We start from the raw sequence: 18,535 nt of genomic DNA, 5'->3' as shown, positions 1-18,535 counted from the left end.
ATATATCAAATTTACAAACAATAGTTTACAAAGTGTTTTTTGTCAGACATGAAACTCAATATGGTTAAAAAAAAATAGGACCCAAAGAACAAGGTGAACAACATAAAGGTAGACTTAATAAGACGTAAGAACAGCAAAAAAAAAAAGATGTAACAGCAGAAGGGAACCAAAGGAAAGGCTGAAAAGAAAAAGAGGAAGACAAATAAGCAATAAAAAAAAGAAATACAAGTGTTTTCTGCAGCTCCTAAACTTACAGTGTGACAAGACATGTACTGCTCGTTTATCTTGTGTTACTGCCCTCATGTGGACTATTAAGGCCCTTCATCATGTCTGAGAATCAGATCTGCTCAGATAACAGCTGGATAGAAATGCTGGGATTTATGCCAAAGAGCAGGACTGAATGTAACTGACTCACTCAGTGTGTTTTCAGTCAAAGTTTGTACTGCCTTTTTCCCTCCTGGCTGATTATTTTATTTATGTAGCCTACGTCTTGGATTTTATTTCGGTCACATCTGCTCTTTTTAAATATGAAGTAAAACAGGAAGAAGACAACAGACCAGATGATTTGAAATCAAACTTCTTATCAGCTTATGATAAATGACAAAGAAGTATTTAATGCATGTTTAACATTACTCTGCCTTTATTGTTTCCAGAATGACAATACAGTACATTCACATTCATGGATCACAGTTACAGATGCTTATCCATCTAAAATGTGAATAAATCAACTTTCAAAGCACCACAACGGAAACTCCAGTAGTGAAACTCTGCACAGCACATGTTTGGCTGTATTACAGTTGAGGGGGGGCCAAGTGTGACAGCTGCTGCTGGTTCTTCTCTGAGGCCTGTTGTTAAGACTCACTGAAGCTGTCTCAATCCACCACACCGCCCACTCTGCATGCTGCCAGACTGGTTCAGCAAAACATCTTTAGTCGTTATGGGTTTAAACATTCTGTTTGATGACATGCTTGTTTTATTCAGCAAATGCATCTTTTTTTTTTCTTTTACAAATTAAACATGTTTTTTGTGTTACTCGGAATTACAGCATGTTTAAAAAACAATAAACATGGTTTTAATTGTACTATAAGGGCTGAAACTGAGGCTCGTTTATGGCTATTGATTTTGTGTTCATTGACATTTTGCAATAAACATTGCTTAGATTTTGCAAGACTGTTTGCAGCTACAGTACTTCTTGAGAAATGTTACACAAACGTGAGTGTTAAAGTGGTCCTGCCCTCAGGTAAGTTTCTGTGCAGGAATGTTTGTGTCATGTAGGCATGTGGAGGCAGGAGGGAGCCTCTGCAACATTGGAGTTTTATTCACATATAGACCTCACTATTAACTATCACACACCAACAACACTGATTAATCATCATGTCAGGGGGCTGGAATGACTCAAATATGTGTTTTAGTCATATCCCAAAATTGAGACCTTAAGGGACTGAATAAACCTTTTTGATTTTTACCTAACTTTATTAACTTAATATTACTGGCCAACACGACGTCAGTATTTAATTAGACTTTTTGAATATAAGTACATTTCAACATTTTTCAAATCCGGGATGTTCAAACTTTATGTAACCTCTCGTTTTGAGCCCTGTTTCCACACCCTTCCTCTCCCTCATTTGGGCTTCTGGATCGGCAGCACGATGCCAACAATCTCCGGCATGTTTGGCTGATTATAAATAGGGCAGCCATTGTGCCACACGGTGGACAAAGTCCCATAAGGACTCGTATTTTATCTAAGGTCTATGACTGCAAGAAATCCGCTCTGCAGCCTTTATTTATAAAGGGTAAACACGGAGGGCTCTTCCTCCCTCGTCAAGTCGGGGCAGGTAAACGTTAACGTCTGCGCACCACGCCCTCTGCGCGCCGCTGCGCACAGGTAACTCGGAGCAGGAAGTGGCTCTCAGCGTCAAGCTGTTGCTTTAAAGTGAATGAAAAATGCAGCCGTGTGCTTGAGAGTTAAAGACACTTTTTGGAAGCAACACCTTTTTGAAATACATTTGTTTTAAACGTGTAATTCTTAATTGGAGAGAGAATGCGTGTTCTTCGCACCTGCGCGCTCCTGGGACTTTTTGTCTTGGCGGTCTTCGACTCGTCAGGTGAGTGTTTCAAATGTGTTTCAGCGACATACGCTTGCCTAAGTTTGTGTTCGCTTACTGATATAGACTTGATTGTTTTAGAGAGCTAAGCTTAAAAAAAATGTGTTTCGAAGCATCACCAAACACCCTGATATTTATTGGCAGCGTAATTGGAAGTTTGTGTCAAGTGGGTGAAACAGACAATTCACATGAATGCAATCTGACGCGCTAAAGCGACACCTGATCAGTCCTGTAAAGCTCTCTATAAACAAATTCAAATCCTAAAGAAGACAATAAGTCGTAGTATCACATTATTAACTGAGCTGACAGTGAAGTTTATCCTCACTCAGTCTCAGGGTTAATGTTCAGATTTGATTTAACTTCCTTTTTCCAAATGTTTATGAGGCATAATGGTGCTTTACTGCAGGCATGAAGTCAACATCACTCCATTAATGATTGACCAACAATCTGCTTTATTATGAATCTGGAGGATTTTTGTGTGCTATTAGTTAGATATTTTTTTTAGTAAAGGTGACCATGCATCTTTCTGAATATATCATGTTTCAGTCTGTTTAAAGATATAATAACACATTTATTCTGCTGCGTAATGTGACAGTTTGAACCCTGTGACATCCTCGACACACCCTTTGTTTACAGCCACAAGAAGCCCTTTAGCCAACACTGTATGTGTGAATGCTGCAGCGCACAAGTTCAGGTTGTGATTTTTGATTAGGCTATGTGTGTGAAGACCTAGTTAACATAGAAGAGCCACCATTGAGGGTGGGTCCAAGACAATTTCAATTGAATGGCTGGCCAGTTATGATGTTTGATTTAATACGCTCTGTAGGGAGAACAGACTGTTCAAAGGTGACTTTATAAACTGAAAAGAAGTTTAATTTAAAAGACAGGAATCTGATGAAAGCATGGTGGCCAATATTTTAGACGGTGTTGTGTAGCATGCAACACCCTTATACTTACAAGTATTTCATATTTTAAAAAAAATCATATTTTAAGCTGGGTGGTGTTGTCACACAGTGTTAACATGTATTGTGTTGTTGTTATACATGTGTTATGATTGCAATGTAAAACATGGCTTGAATAATAGGCCTATATTTCCAAATTGGTAAAACATCTGAATTTCACACAAAAAAGCCCATTTAGTTTATTTTGAAACAGGTGCTCCAAGAACTTGTTTTGAAAATTGTCCTTGTTTGTATCTTACAACAACTGATGATTCAGGTGTTGTTGTTTTTTTTTTATCATAAAACAGCCTTGCTAAGGTTTAGTATGAAGTATTTAAAAGGAAAACTTTGTGCATAAGCTGCTTTTGAATCATAATTTGGACCAAAACACTGACAAATGAGAAACCAACGCTGTAAATCTTACAGACTGAACAGTTACAGTATGCAAACATAAAATTTGTATGAAAGGATGTTTGCATTTGTCAGATAAAGGCTTGATATCACATGGAAGTCAACTGTCAGATGACTCACGTTCAGGAGAAGTCCATGACTTTGCTTTAGTCTGTCATTGCAGAACATGGGAAAAGGTGTGTCTGGAACCACTCAGTTTGCTCAAGCATCAACCACAAACTGTCTGAATATTTGTGTTATCTGTTGATACCCTTAATATCGATGAGGTGTGGATGTGTTACTTTAAACTTGTACACAGGAGATGTGACAGTATGGATGTGGCAAAACAATGTCACATCCATCTGATCCATCATCACCTGGACCCCCTTTGTTTGAATATAGAGCTAAAACCTAATTGCAGTTTCCATTTTTATATACATATCTGATTAAACATTTCTCATTGTACAATAGAAGATGTGTATTAATCCCTCAAGGGGAAATTCTATTTTACACTGTTGTTGAACTTTCTACACACACGCCTGCACAAACAGGATCCTATGGACATGCACTGATGGAGAGATGTCTGAGTGAACAGGCTGTGCATGGCGAGCACTCCCAAGCTGGTCGGGGTTTGGTGCCTTGCTTATGGACACATCAGCAGTGCATAGGAAGTGGATTACATTACCAGTAAAAGCCTTGTTAATAGTTTTGTTTGTTCCATTGACAAACATATAAGACCACAAAAGCAGCAAGTACTCGGTAGTGTGAAGTCCAAACAAAGCAATTAGATCTTTATACATCTTTATGTTTCTGGTAAGATGCTACAATTTCTTAATGGTATTTTCAGTCCTCTGATTTCTTCCCTCAGAATGCCTAGAGACGTCGCTCCGACCAGACAAAGGCTCAGCGGTGAAGCTTTCCACACAGCTGCCTTCAGATCAATGTGTGGTGTGTACGGTCAGCGGGGTGAATGACACACACACTTCCTGCCACTCCTCTCTGTCTCTGGTCCCCGAGGAGGAGGTCAAACTGCTGTTTAACTGCTCCCAGCCTGTTGAGCAGGCTTACAGTGTTACGATTACTCGGACAATTGGTGAGTTCACACGATAAAACTGGTCGACATGTACCCCATAATGCTGGACTTTTATGTAGTGTACATGAACAAGTCTCATTTGAAGTTTTTAAGGGAACAAATCCAGCGAAGTATCCCTTTTACTCTGGGTGCAAAAAAGACAGATTTTTAATTCTTCCCCCATTATCTATTATTCCTCCAATACGCTTATTTGTAAGCAAACCTGTAAAAACCCAACCAAAATGAAAAGGTGCTTTTCCCTTATGATAAAAGTTACTACCCTGGTCTATTTCGAAGGTAACTGTCTTGAGTTGTTTTGTCAGTGCGTTACATAACATTTGTAGAACAAAACCTCAAAATCATGCTGAAACAATGTGAAATGTTTACTTGGATACAAAATACATCCAAAGATCAACAATTTGACTGGTTTGGATCACCCTCATAGCTCTCAGGGCTTGTTTTTGTATATAATGGAGACACTGTTTTAAATAAAAACAACCTGCATGTCCTTCCTCAAACTCTGTTTCGATGATGGAAGCAATCAACAAATGTTAGGGCATTTGAGCGTTTCCCTCGTGCTCTATGTTCGACCCCGAATATTTGAAAAAACTGAAACACATTGGGCAAAATTTATTTGGCAAAATTTTGTTATTAGTTCTGAAGTCAAACATCAATTAAAAGTACTTTAGATAAACGTTGATATGATTTTTGTTGGTGATATAATAGATCTAATTCACAATAACTTTGAAGTGAAAGTCATTGAATTTACATCATAACCGTTTAGACCTGTACTTGTACTTTGAATGAGCACTAACGTCTTCATCTGTTTGTCTTTAAATGAATCCAGAGTGCACTAAGGATGCATGCAGCCCCACAACAGTCGAAACTCAGCCCTCCATCCTCTCAGAGCTCCCCAGGACCTTCATCTGGGAACTGAAGGTACCTGAGAAGACAGTTGTTAGTCTGGATGTCCTTGGAGATGGACTGATGGAGACATCGCAACCATGTCCCGATGGATTTCAGTATTCGGTGACCACATCCCAAACAACCGGCAAAAGCCAGACTGAATATTGTCGCGGTGGTTCTGTGACTCGTCTCGACCTTCCAAATGAAGCTGTTGTGTCTCTGCAAGTCAAACCGAAGGCTCAGGTCGAATCTGTGCTGTTCCAGGCCTCTGCGGGACCACGGAGTAAGAAAAGCTATTGAATAAAAGAGACCTTTGATAATGCAGCAGCTTGTCTTTACACCAAAATTAATTTAGATATATGTGGTTACGTCCTAATTAGTTTGTATCAAACCTGGTTGATAATTACTAACAATACACCTGATTTAAAACGTGTAGGTAGTGCTTACGTTTAGTGTGTAAAGTCTGTCAGCCACAGTAAGCTAACTTAGCTAGCTGCTAGTAGAAGCTACACATTTAAGCTAGGTATGAAAGTGGTATCAATTTATCAAAAAGGGAAATACACATAATTCTATTCATTGTGAACTTCTCCTTAAATGTAGTAATGCAACACGATTTTATGAATAGGTGGTTGTTGTTAATATGAACTAAGAGAGGACTTTACACAAAAAGTTAGTTATGGATTCATGAATATTTGTTTCAAGCAACCCTTTATCCTGTGTCTCTTTCTTCTTTGCCGCCACATTAGAGGGCAGAACAATGGTCGTATCTGTTGATGCCAGCACGACTGTGATCCTGAGCCGGGATCCCAACGAAGCAGAATGTGAAGTGTGCTCTGTTGACGACTCCAGTCCAAACTGCAGCCCTACAGAGAAGACTCTGACTAACGTTGAATCGCTCTCTCTGGAGTTCGGCTGTTTGAAACCTCAGGATGTGTACAGTGTGAAGATGAACAAGAAAATAGGTAAGAATGTAGACTACATTACAAAATTACGTTCACCTATAAAATCAAAATCAAGCAGGAAGTCAAGAACTCTGAGGTACAAAAAGTCAAAATAAAAGCCGTACCATTTGTATTTTAACGTGGAATTTCAAACGTGATTAAAAATGTGATTTGTGCTTAACTATTTTAATTTAGGGATTAAATGCAACTAAATAACATAACATTTGACAGACCTTTTCAATATTTAAAACTCTGCAATGTACAATTACCAAAAAAATCTCCGGATTTGTCTCCGGTTACCAATACATTCATTATTTGATTTAAATTTTGGTATTGAAGGGGGATTCATGCAATTGATTTATCTATTTCTGAATAGATGAACAAGTATCGTTTTTACCCTCTGTAGACCTTCTTCTTCTTTTGCTGTAAAAACCTAATGACTTTCTAAACATTTTTATATTTTGTCTTTCAGCATGCACCCAGAGCTCCTGCACTCCTGCTGCAGGAGATGTTGAACCCAACCTCTTCAAAGACTTTAAAAGATCCTTCACATGGGACATCAGTGTACCAGAGAGGACTGTATTATCCTTGGACTTCCCTGGTGACGGATTAAAGGAGATGTCCGGAGCAGAAAGTTGCCAAAATGGGTTTCAGTCCTCAGTGAGTACAATGAAAAGTGACGGAACAATCAAAACCAAAAACTACTGTAAAGGCGGCGCAGTGTCACATCTGGAGCTGCTTGGAGCGACGACTGTGGCTGCAGAGGTGCCAAAGGATGAAGAGCTGGACTCATCGGCATTCACTGTCAAAGTAGCACCAAGAGGCAAGTGTCTGTTTTTATCACACTGTTCACTACAGAAAGAAAGCCATGAAACTGTGAAAACCAACAGAAGCCACATGTGCAAAATAGTGCAGTGGTGTTTAAATGAATATAAATACAGCAAATAAAAAGCATTTCATTTTTGGCGTTCATGAACATACTTCTAATAAAAATTCACTTTATTTGTCCCCAGGGGGCAATTCAAAATGCAAAATCCGACCACTTCATTAAGAAAATGTCACAGTTAGTCTACATAACTAACAATGAAAATAAGACTGACCCACTTAATTAAATAATATGTTAAACTGTTAATATGAATTTAACAAGAGGCAACTTCTGGAAAATGAAGCCAATGCAGAAGTGCAAAATCCTGCAGTTTGTCGAGTGTCAGAGAAATGTAACACTCTGTTGTTGAGACACGCTACACAAAGGCTGAAATACACACACATGCACAAACAGAAACCCTTGGACATGCACTAATGGAGTGAGGGCTGCACATGTAAGAGTGCCTAAGCTGTTGGTGGTTTGGTGCCTTGCTCACTTAGGCAGTGTTCAGAAAGCGTCCTGGCACCTCTTTGGTCCTCGTCAGGACTTGAACCGGTCTCCAATCCAAGTCCCAGCAGACTGAGCTACTGCTACCCGCTCATCTATTATACATTAAATCTGTGCTAAAGACTGTTTTTTTTTTCTCTTCAGGTGGCAGGATGATGTCTGTGATGCCGGATCCTAACACCATCATCTACATCAGAAAGAAGGCTGACGAGCCTGATTGTAGCGTGTGTGAGAAGAAAGAGCCTTCACCAGTATGCAAAACAACAGAGCTGAGACTGACAGATCCTCGCAATACTTCTGTGGAGTTCACCTGTCCACGACCTCAGGAGGTCTTCAATGTGGAGATCAACAGAGCTATTGGTAAGAAACTTTACTGCATGTTTTCAGGTAAGCGATTGACTAAAAGACTTTTGTCTGAAGGGAACCAGGAGCAATAAATGAAGAAAGCAGTGAGTAGACTATGTTATTCTTCTTTCCTCTCGTCCTTGATTAAAACAGCTTTATACGCCAGGCTATCCCGTCCACGTTAACATGATGTAAGCTCGGCTTGGACATGAGTACAACTGATGGGACTCACGCTTCTCACTCATTTTAGACAGTCATGACTCAGAGACACTTACAGAGGACATATTGATTTCTGCTGTATTTATGTGTAAAATGTTGCACATTCTTCCTCTACAGATTCATTTTCTTGATTTAAGTTGCAGCTGTTTAACTCAAACTAAACTGAATTGTTGTTGCTTATATATGGTATTATTCCAGACTGCACAGAGACCGCCTGCTCAGGTGACATTGTTCAGGCTGAGTCTTCACTCTTTCCGGACTTTGACCGAACCTTCACCTGGGATCTGAAAGTCATCTCCACTCGGGCCTTCCAGTTGGACTTCCCAGAACCGGGCATGCTGCAGATTCCCAAAGAGGAGACCTGTCCGGATGGACACACGTACTCTCTTGTTACTTATTTGCGAACAGGCCCAGCAACCATTGGTACCTTTTGCAAAGGAGGAACTGTGACCACCATCCTGGCTCGGTACAGAGGCCGTGTGTCCTTACAGGTGCCTGGAGACAGAAAGATGGATCCCGTCAACTTTAAACTAAAAGTTGGGCCTGAGACCAACAGTAAGTTGGTTTTGTTGTTGTTGTTCCATCTCACATACACAAAAACACATCAAACATACTGTAGCTGTAGCGACATAAAAATTAAAGGAAAAACATTTGTATGCGGTATGGAAGTAACTCATCGAAAAGTTTTGTTTGTGTGTAAATAAACCATTAGTTACCTTTTGAAAACTCATATAAATGGATATTGCTGACTTATATTCTCTCTTTGTTTCTCCCCAGTGATGGCTATAGTGAAAGTCAACCTAAAAAGAGGTGTGTCAGACACTGACTTCATCACACCAAACTATCCCAATGATTTTCCCGACCAGCAGCAGATGCAGTGGGACTTCACGGTGCCCGGCATGCACAACTACACCATGCTGTTTAGTGACCACACGGCTCCAGAGTGTCTCAGCAGTGACGTCGAGGTGCAGTACCAGAAAGAAGGCATGAAGGGGACCAAAGTGACTCTAACGGATGCTCAGCCGAAACATCAACAGGGCAACTTCAACATGGTGCTGAAGAACTGTGAAACCAACAGGACGCTGCAGGGACTTACCTTAAACTACAAAGTGTCTTTAATGAGGAGTGGACATCCAGGTAAGTCCTGAAGAGCTGCTCATTTCTAGCTCAGCATTTGAATATTTCACTTTTTAACAACTGTTTTCCAAGCAGACAAGTTTCGGTTGAGTTTACACATGAAATTAGACATTTTAAAGCGTATTGAGACATTTGTAAAATGAGTCACATATTGTTTGCCTCTGAATCAGTAGCAATTGTAGAGTCTCTTGGGGACCTAAGCAAGAATCAATTGGGGACCCTTCAGCCAGCGTTCACCATGTCCCAACACTTATTCCTCTTCCTCTTTCTGCCCTTTTCCTCTTTCTCTCTTATAGACGGATCATTTCTGTTTATTTTTCAAACTCTGGTATTCACAGTAATGACACGTGCAACCATTAGTAGGGCAACACAAGTAAGTGCTGTCACATGATGACCCTAAGGGAGGCTTCCCAAAGTCATTACAAAATGTGCACATTTTTGGTCCACTGCTTTGTTTAAGATTGCAAGACCTCAGTTGTCTTCCTTGCCTGCTTGAATCTCTGAACCAAGCTGTAGACTTAACTAATCATCCAGATGAAAAATACCTCTAACACACGAGCCTCCAGAAATCTGATTGGTGACACATAAGGGTTCAAACTCGAGGATATATGAATATTGACATTTTTCACAGATATGATTTTACACAAAAAGTTCAGCTCAGGTCACATATTTTCCTTGTTCTCTGGACCGACAGTGAAGCTGCGATAAAGACTGAAATATTGTCTCTGTATGATGTTTTTTCTCTCTTAGTTCTGTGCACAGTGGATCTAACTAAGCACAAAGGAGTGTCCTTGCAGATAGAGAAAGTTGGTTCTGATCCCAATTGTGAGATGAGCATTGATTCAAAAGTTGAGAAGAAGATAAACGTGGCTGCAGGCACCAAGGCCGGCTTGTCTTTCCTCGACTGCCCAAATGAAGACGTGCGGCTGACTGCCAGTAAAGTTATTGGTGAGATGTTTTTATGTCCCCCGTGTGTTGTTAATGGACAGAGCTTACCTTGAGGTGGATTTTATCACAAAGAAATATTTGTGAAAGAAGGATTTGTTGCCATCTTTGTAAGCTGTGTGTTAAGCTGCTTTTTTTCTAAATCTCTCTGTTTGTTTAACAGGTTGTCAAAATGTGGCGTCGTGTTTTTCGACTCTCCTCACTGTTCCCAAACTGGATTCCTGTCTACCGATGCCCCTTCACAGCTTCACCTGGCACATCAACCCCCCACAGGACGGCACTGTGGATCTGGTGTCGCCCACAGGGAGTCTTAGACAGTCGCTGCCCGGCCAGGAGTGCAATCAATCTCTGTCCCTGCATGTGGCGGAGGGCGACGGCTTTCCTGTCGGAGATTTCTGCTTTAACGGACCCATCCCCAAAGTTCAGGTGCACACCAACGTCTCTGTCACAGCCACAGTCCCAGACTTCAGCAATTCCAGGGGACCTTTTCTCAACGTCAGCTACAGTAAGGAGATCCCAGGTAAGATGCAACTGAGGTCTCCTTAAATCTGCTGATTATTTTAATAAATCAATTATACGTTTATCAGAATATGGTAGAAAATAAATACTTTATTTATATAGAGGACAACTTGGCATCTTCATTTAAGGGTTTTGCCTGACCAGCTCTCTATAAACAATTCAATTTGTTATCAGACATGGATTCTAAATGTATCTGAAATAAATCGGGGCGTCCCTGATGATCACAGAACAGATAAGGGATGTTACGATTGGATGTTTACACAACTCAAACTAATAATAATCTGGGCAGATAATCGGTTCCAAGCAGTGTTGTGTAGGGAGCGATCCCTTTACTGTCGGAAGGAGAAATCGGACATTATCCTGCAATCTGGGCCAGACTTAAGTGCAGCGGTTTGAAAACATTTTCCAATGTTTGGCTAAAATTTAGTATTTTCTCCTTAAATAAAAACATTAGCTTTTATGTCTGTACCTACTTGTTGAAGAAAAAGTTCATTCAAATGATCCTTTTCAGGTTTATAAAGCTACAATGGACTCACCTATATTTCCTCCATTTAATAGACCAAACTGTTAAAGGTTGTGATGTAATATTATCTTGCTATCTGCTGTGTATAAACTATAAGTGGAGTTAAATAGAGCATTCCACACAGGGGCACTGTTGAACCACACGTGTGAGGATACAGCTCTAACACTCTGCATCATTTCCATCCCTTTTTTAGAAACCATCATTTACACTATAAATCCGAGGATTTCTTCTCCGACCCTGCTGGCTACTCCCAACTGGCCTGGGGGCATGAAGCCTTCGCATACTCTATCCTGGATCGTCAATGTCCCAAGCAGCTACAAAGCACACCTTCAGTTTGTCAACATCAGCAAGCCAAAATGCAAAAAAGGGCACACCTCCATCAAGGTGCAGAAGCTGGGGGAGGAGGAGGAGATCTTTAGTCGCAGGGAGGACGAGCCTTGGGACAAGCTGTCGGTGGATCAGAGTTTCTACCTCAACATGTCCAACTGTTTAACAGAGAAAGGAGACTTTCGTGCAGTGACCAAAGTTGTTCTAGAGAAGTCCTCGAGTAAGGAAACGGGAATAATTCAGGCCTTTGACTTCTTTTTTTTTTTTTTTTTTTTAAAGGATAAAAACGCCTAACATAAATAAAGAAATGAAAGGTCTTAAAACTTCTCTTCTGTTTGCTTCTACAGATTTGTTGGCCATTCTCCTGGGTATAGCAGGAGCTGTCTTACTTTTGCTCACAGTGCTGGCGGTTGTGTGCCTCATCACAAAGTGAGTTTACATGCAGCAGATTGTCTTTGTTACGAATGTAGCCGTTAGGTGTGAGATTTTGGGTTGAATTAGAATAGGGGAAAAAGCTTAAGTCTTTTGCTTTCAGTCCAATTAGAAAAGGTCAGAACAAAATAGATAACTGAGTCTTGAAGTGGTAACTTCAGAAGAGTTTCAAACGTATCTTTTCAAATTTAGCCAGATTCCTGGACTTTTGTCTCTACTTCAACATTTTACACCAAATGATATTATTATTATTATTAAGTCTTTGTGTCTGTTTGGGTTTTACTTATTAACAGAGTAAATTCTGAGAATACATTAATAGATTACTTTGAATTGAGTAATAAAAGAAAGTTGAAAAAATTATAAACATGTAAAGCTTTTCGCTTTTCTTACAGACTGAAAGTTAAAGAAAATGTAAAAAGCTTTATTGATAATTCATATTTTTAGATCATGTTTTAGATCTAAACACCTGAAGTGAAACTCATTATTTTATATTTTTAAATCCTTGTCTCTTACTGTCAGCTTGAGTCAACCTTTTTTTAATTGTTTGTTTCCTGCCCTTTTCAAACAGAAAGAAGAAGAAAGAAAGGATGAGGAGTGAAGCGTCCATCTACATGGGCAAAGGGAACATTTTCCGCCCAGGTGACGCGCACTTCAGCAAAAGCCGATCGAACAATGAATCACACATCTACGATTCAATCGATGACACAATGGTGTACGGCCACCTGCTGGCTGACTCCACCTACTCAGACAGCATCCAGGATCAATACAAAGGCAAGCAGGTGGACTCGTATCAGACGTTTACTGGCCCCACTGATGGAGACTTGCCTGTTATCCAAGAACCGGATCCCGAGCCAGAGATGGAGCATTTCAACACATTCCTGAACCCTTCAGACACTTTCATCCCGTCTCGTCCACGCACTCCCATTGATCGGCAGGACAGCCTCGGCTTCCAGGACCGCAGGATGGTGGACAATGAGTTGTACACGTTCAAGAGCACAGGTGACATGAACACAATTCAGCTGTCTGCTGCTGACCTGGAACCACAGATAACAGAGGACTCCCTGTAGTGTCTTAGGACTGTCATTGAACAATGGACCGCTGTTACTGAATTCTTGTTTAAGCGCCAGGTATTCCTGGACTCTCCTGATGTGAACTTCTGTGACTCGATAATACTCAGGGAACGAGAGTTCACGGAGCTCTTGAATGTATGATGTGTGCATTTTCACATCAAAATCAAAGTCATTTCTGAGAAATCAAGAGTAGAAGCTGTGATCTTTTCAAGGTAGTCTGATAATTTGGGAGATGTTTACACCCTGCTGTGAGTTATGAGAAGATTGATTCTGTTAGCTAGCAGTGGGTTGGCTTAGTCTTGCAAAAAGGTGAGCGAAAGAGATGAAACAACAGGTCGCTTGTCTTTGGCCAATGATTACACCTGTAACTGTCTTAACTTTAATTTAAGGCCAACAACAAAGAAATAGTCCAGTGCCTAACCGAGTAAAATTTTTAAACGTTTTCTTTCAATAATTTTCAGAAGGATTCACAGAAGTTTGATTAAAACATTTTTTTTTAACTTAACTTTGGGGGTTTGTGTTAGCTTTTAAGGTAGTCTACAGGCTAACTGTTATCTCCCGTTTCTTGGCTTTACTTACTGATAAGCTAACCGATTTAGCTGTAGCCTACTCCACAAACGTCCCATCTTTTCAGTTACTTCTTTGTAAGAAAGCAACATAATGTCTAATTATTTCTTTCAAATTTAATTGGTTTAGCTTTATTACATTGATGCACACGTGCCATGATACAGGAGAAGGGGGGGGGGGGAATGGTACCTTTGGTCCATGTTTTAAAAGTGTTTTTATATTGTTTAGTTTTGTGTTTTTGCATTACCTGTACATACATTTAGTTTTTACAATAAATTTTTGAAAATGTGTCCCGTGAGGAAATGTTTACTTCTTCAATTACTGTCACTGTCAGTTCTGCATACTGGATTTTCAAAATATGTTTGACCACAAGAACTGTGGCCATAAAAAACAAATGTGAAGAAGAAGGGTGTGGAAGACTCCAGACTACAGAGCTAAGCAGCCCATGTTAAGGCTGCCATGAAGAAGTTGGTTTTACTGGAAACAACAAATGCAGACGCCAGGTTCCCATAGTTGCACCACATTTCTTGCAGATGCTGGATTTTAAATAAAACAACCCTTGTTTTTTATTATCTTTTTAGTTTCAGGGTTTTATGACTTTACTGGACTGTGTTTTCCAATTTTTGGTAGACAGTTGCTATAGTTACCAAATTTTCCCCTTGGATTAATAAAATATTTCTCATTCAGTTCTAGCTCAGAAAAGCATTATCTTCTGTTAAATACAAAGGTAACCCCTAGCAGCTATGGCTACTTAAAAACTACTTAATTAGGGGGAAATAGCCACACAGAAGCTTTCAAAAAACATAGACTATTTCTCTTATGGATATTCTCATGTTACATTGGGGTAGTTCACAAATTTGTAAACTACATAAAGTGTAAATGTGTGTCATTTCAAGGTAGGCCTTCTGGCAGGAAAATACTTTTACTGCTGGACAAAGTATGCTAGCTGTTTTCCTCTATATCTGGTGTTTGTGCTGACAGGCTGACAAGCTGCTGGTGTTAGTGATTTCAGTCTGGTATCTCGCATAAATAATATGCAAACAATTTTTTTATATATATATATATATCATTTGTTAATTAATCAAAATTGTTAGTGAGTTATAGACTGGTTTTTATTTGGACAAAGCCATTCTTCCCCGCTAACTAATACAGTTTACATGTTTAATGAAAATCATTTCCTCTGCTTTCATTTATTATTTATGCAACATATATATCAATTCCCTTAGATCAAATTAGGTGGGTTTTAAGAAATGATAGAGGAGCAGATCTTATAGTTTATTGATGGATTGTTTTACGAGGTTATCAGATAGACATTATAGGAGGCTACAAGACAAGAAAACTGAAGAAATATGACAGAAAACAATAAAGGCTTAAGGTTGAGTTTATTTTTCTTTTTAATGCAATATAATCATTTTCAGCTCCATGCGAGTTATGTTGTTACATACAGTAGATGGGAAGGAATGTCTGCGATTAAACCAGTGGTTCTCAGCTAGTAAGTTCAACTCCTATCACAAGTGTTGAAAAAACTGCACCCAGTGTTTACATTTGTCAAAGGTTCTAGCACCAACACTGTCCTTTGGATTTAATCATTTAATATATTTTTCTGAAAACTGGAACAATTCTAAGCGTAAAAAATAAATCTATGAAATGAAGACAGCAGGGTCAGCAGTCATGGATTTCTTTTGGAAAACACAAAGTATTTTATAGACTGAAAGGCATTCTTCTTGGTTTCATTGTGACCACAAAGAATGCAGCAAATGACACATCTCCAGATTCACATATCGAAAAAATACTACTGTGACCTTTGGGAAAACATTTTGTCTCATTGCAACACCAGCTGAGAACCACTGATTTTAAAGTCTTCCTAGAATAGTAGATAAAATGGCATTGCAGCAAGGGTACAGACTGAAAGCAGCTACAACCATGCGTTGTCTATGATGACATAAATGTGATTAAACAATGTTGAATTGGCAAACAGAGGGCTTTTCGTCACGACAGTTCTCGTCAAACCACTTCCCATTAGAGGCCACAGACAGGGCAGCACAGTTGTGGGACATCCCACCATCCGGCTGAGGGGACCGGTAGTTGGATGTGTCCCAGTTTTTGTATGAAATACTGAAGCCAGACGTGTCCATCCAGGTGCCCTCGGTCACCATGTCGTTGATGCCCAGCCAGATCTGCTCATCAGGGCCGATGCTCTGGCGGATATAATCTTTGAGCTGGTCATTCTCATCACTGGATGTGGATGTTCCAAGGACACCGCCCATGGCGTTACAGTCCTCACTGGCAGTGTGATAGCGTTTTCTCAGAGGTTCAGCCAAGTAACACTTGCCATGGATCTTTGTGCCTTTCAAACAGACTGAAGTGAAAAATAAAAGGAGCAGATGTTACATGGTCCAGAACGGTTATTCACTGTCATCTAGAAACAGGAGATAGTTCTAATACTCAAGACAGTTAATAAGCACAGTATGCTTAAGATAAATGGGTAACATGTTAGCAGGATATGGCTGCATATCATTTTGTGTTCTAGGCAAGAGGTCAGAAAGGATATACCATGTGTTTCCCAGATTAGGTATTTGCACTTTCAAAAACCACATGTATCCCAGCCGCCTGAATGTTGAAGAGAAGCATGCCTTAGTGTTTGGATTCCAACATGGACAAATTTGTTGCTCTGAACAATAAAGTTCATGCCTTAAATGTAAACACTGAAGTGTTGTTATCGACTACAGTTACTAATCCACGCCTGGAAGAAGCAGATCTTGCTCAAGGGCAGCTGAGAGTTCACTGATACAGGGGGCTAAAACCTGGTTAGTTTACAAGTCTAAATCTGATTTTGTCAGTGAAACATTATCTTGTTATTGTCACCTAGTGCCAAAAATAATCACATTTGTCCCCCATCGACTCTCCAGCTGAATACTTGTGTCAAGGTAATTTCATTTAAAACTGACTTTATCTAGGAAATCTACTGTAAGAAAAATGTGCTCTGTGAAAATTCAAACCTTTATGACACCCCACTTCAAAATTCTCTACAAGCATGATTATTATAATACTGTTCAAACGTGAAGCTTACCTGTCTGCAGGGCTTGTTGCTCCTTCAGGAGGTTGAGCTCCTGGACGATGTCATCGATCTTTTGCTTTAGCTCCTCAATGGCTGGATCCTTTGTTGATTCTGATTGCAGCCACACAGAGACACAGGGACATATAAATCAGGTGTCATGAATACCTGACTGATTTCTACAGAAAATATGCTGGTTGAAGAAAGGTTATGAAAGAATGCCTGATATTGAGTTTCTGGAGATTGCTTTGTACCTTTTTTCAGGGGCTTCTTCTTCAGTGTAGTCTGCTGAAACGAGCAGTTCACCAGTAACAACACTCCCAGCAGTGCACACACTCGTTTGAACTCCATGGTGAGACCTTTAAGAATGAGGCTGCTCCAATGACCATGCATGCAATTTATTTCTCTCTCTCCTCTCTCTCTCTCTCTCTCTTTCTCTCACACACACACACACCCTCCTTCTCATCTCTCCAAACAGGGAAAATTACCTAAGTCCAAAAACCACTTGTGAAGGCTCATTTTGCTCCAAAAACGTTATGTGAAGGGCTAGAACTAACAAACGCCAGACCTGTGAGAAAGGCAGAGACAGTGCAAAGCAGTATGACATAAGTGCACAAACGTTGAATAATTCATTACTTAAATAGCTTAATAATATGGTAACAGCTAAGTTGGCTGAAAGACAGTTTCATAATTAAGAAAAAAACACAACATTTTCTTTCCAAAAAGTTTGCCTGAATTTGTTGGAAAGTCCTTAGGAGTGATGCCATTTGGAAAATTGGAACTATTTCCAGGTGTTTTTGGCGACAGCAAGGCCCAGAAAATGAAAGACTTATTCATTATAACCTCTTTGAAATATCATCCCTTATTTCAGCTGTTTACAACCTGTTCTTGGTGTACATTTTTACTTTTCAAAATAAGCAGTGAGTTTTAGCCATAAAAAGGACTTTGTTTTGGACCCGCCTGCTACCAGTCAGCACACACACCCTACACTAGACTGAGGGAAGACTGGAATCAATCCAGAGTCACATCTGGTCTCTCTGCAAGACTTCCATTCGACACAATCCTCGACTGACACGTGGCATAAACAAAAGGATGCAGAGAGTCTGGACTCAGTTTTTCTCATATGTCCTGAAAGCGCTGCAATAAATACACATCTGAAGACTCGCTGTTGAGTATTGAGCATCCCATGTTTGTTTCGTTACCAAGTTACTGATCTCAAGCTTGCAGAGTGGGACAAAAGCACCAAGACAGTTTGTTTTGTAAATGATCAACTGTTCTCCCCTTCTTACCTTCTACCATGTAATTAGGCAGTAGGCCAATATAAGAAGAGTGGGCTGGATCATGAAGTATCCAGTTTTCTCACCTTGTTATCCTGCAAAAGAACACAGTTGAATTAAGAGTACAGCGATCCTATTAAATATCCAGGGGTATCATGAGTCAATATTAAGAGTCTAGGCTGTTTTCTAGAGTATCTTTCCTTTTTTGTCAGACTTGATGCTCATTATTTCCACAATAATATTGAGTGACAACTGTATTGTAAAAATTGAGTTGTTTTTTCTTATCACATCACTTTAGGTTATTATGACTGAACAGGAAGCAGCTGTGACTCAGTTGGTCGTCTCTTACCCAGAAGGTCAGCGGTTCAAAGCCCATTTCCTGCAGCCACATG

At 39.9% G+C, this 18,535-nt stretch overlaps 3 protein-coding genes across 4 annotated transcripts in view; 1 reads left to right on the top strand and 2 right to left on the bottom strand.

Annotated features, from left to right (window-relative positions):
• The window catches only part of cratb (carnitine O-acetyltransferase b), a 184,389-nt gene that overhangs the window by 27,765 nt on the left and 138,089 nt on the right, over positions 1-18,535 (bottom strand). The window lies entirely within an intron of this gene.
• Positions 1,623-14,101, top strand: cdcp1b (CUB domain containing protein 1b). Its single transcript, XM_079367407.1, has 13 exons — positions 1,623-2,105; positions 4,305-4,529; positions 5,356-5,697; positions 6,161-6,376; positions 6,828-7,178; positions 7,872-8,087; positions 8,490-8,846; positions 9,069-9,428; positions 10,179-10,376; positions 10,537-10,893; positions 11,609-11,962; positions 12,090-12,171; positions 12,743-14,101. Exons 1-13 carry the CDS (start codon positions 2,042-2,044, stop codon positions 13,239-13,241), a joined length of 3,621 nt encoding a protein of 1,206 aa, XP_079223533.1. The 5' UTR covers positions 1,623-2,041; the 3' UTR covers positions 13,242-14,101.
• clec3bb (C-type lectin domain family 3, member Bb) lies at positions 15,188-17,233 on the bottom strand. The gene is made up of 3 exons (XM_079368297.1): positions 17,121-17,233; positions 16,882-16,980; positions 15,188-16,170 (listed from the first exon to the last, which is right to left on the bottom strand). The coding sequence occupies exons 1-3, from the start codon at positions 17,215-17,217 to the stop codon at positions 15,764-15,766; spliced, it is 603 nt and encodes a 200-aa protein (XP_079224423.1). The 5' UTR covers positions 17,218-17,233; the 3' UTR covers positions 15,188-15,763.

Source organism: Symphodus melops (genome assembly GCF_947650265.1).
Source record: "Symphodus melops genome assembly, chromosome: 18".
In the NCBI taxonomy this organism is placed as follows: domain Eukaryota; kingdom Metazoa; phylum Chordata; class Actinopteri; order Labriformes; family Labridae; genus Symphodus; species Symphodus melops.
The sequence above is the reverse complement of the archived record's forward strand: the minus strand, read 5'-3'. Positions and strand labels throughout refer to the sequence as shown.

Coding starts and splice junctions, on each gene's coding strand:
- cdcp1b (XM_079367407.1), top strand. CDS start 2,042: ATGCGTGTTCTTCGCACCTGCGCGCTCCTGGGACTTTTTGTCTTGGCG. Junction 5,698..6,160: donor GGCCTCTGCGGGACCACGGA/GTAAGAAAAGCT, acceptor CCGCCACATTAG/AGGGCAGAACAATGGTCGTA. Junction 10,894..11,608: donor CTACAGTAAGGAGATCCCAG/GTAAGATGCAAC, acceptor TCCCTTTTTTAG/AAACCATCATTTACACTATA.
- clec3bb (XM_079368297.1), bottom strand. CDS start 17,217: ATGGAGTTCAAACGAGTGTGTGCACTGCTGGGAGTGTTGTTACTGGTG. Junction 16,981..17,120: donor GAAGAAGCCCCTGAAAAAAG/GTACAAAGCAAT, acceptor GGCTGCAATCAG/AATCAACAAAGGATCCAGCC. Junction 16,171..16,881: donor GCAACAAGCCCTGCAGACAG/GTAAGCTTCACG, acceptor TTTTCACTTCAG/TCTGTTTGAAAGGCACAAAG.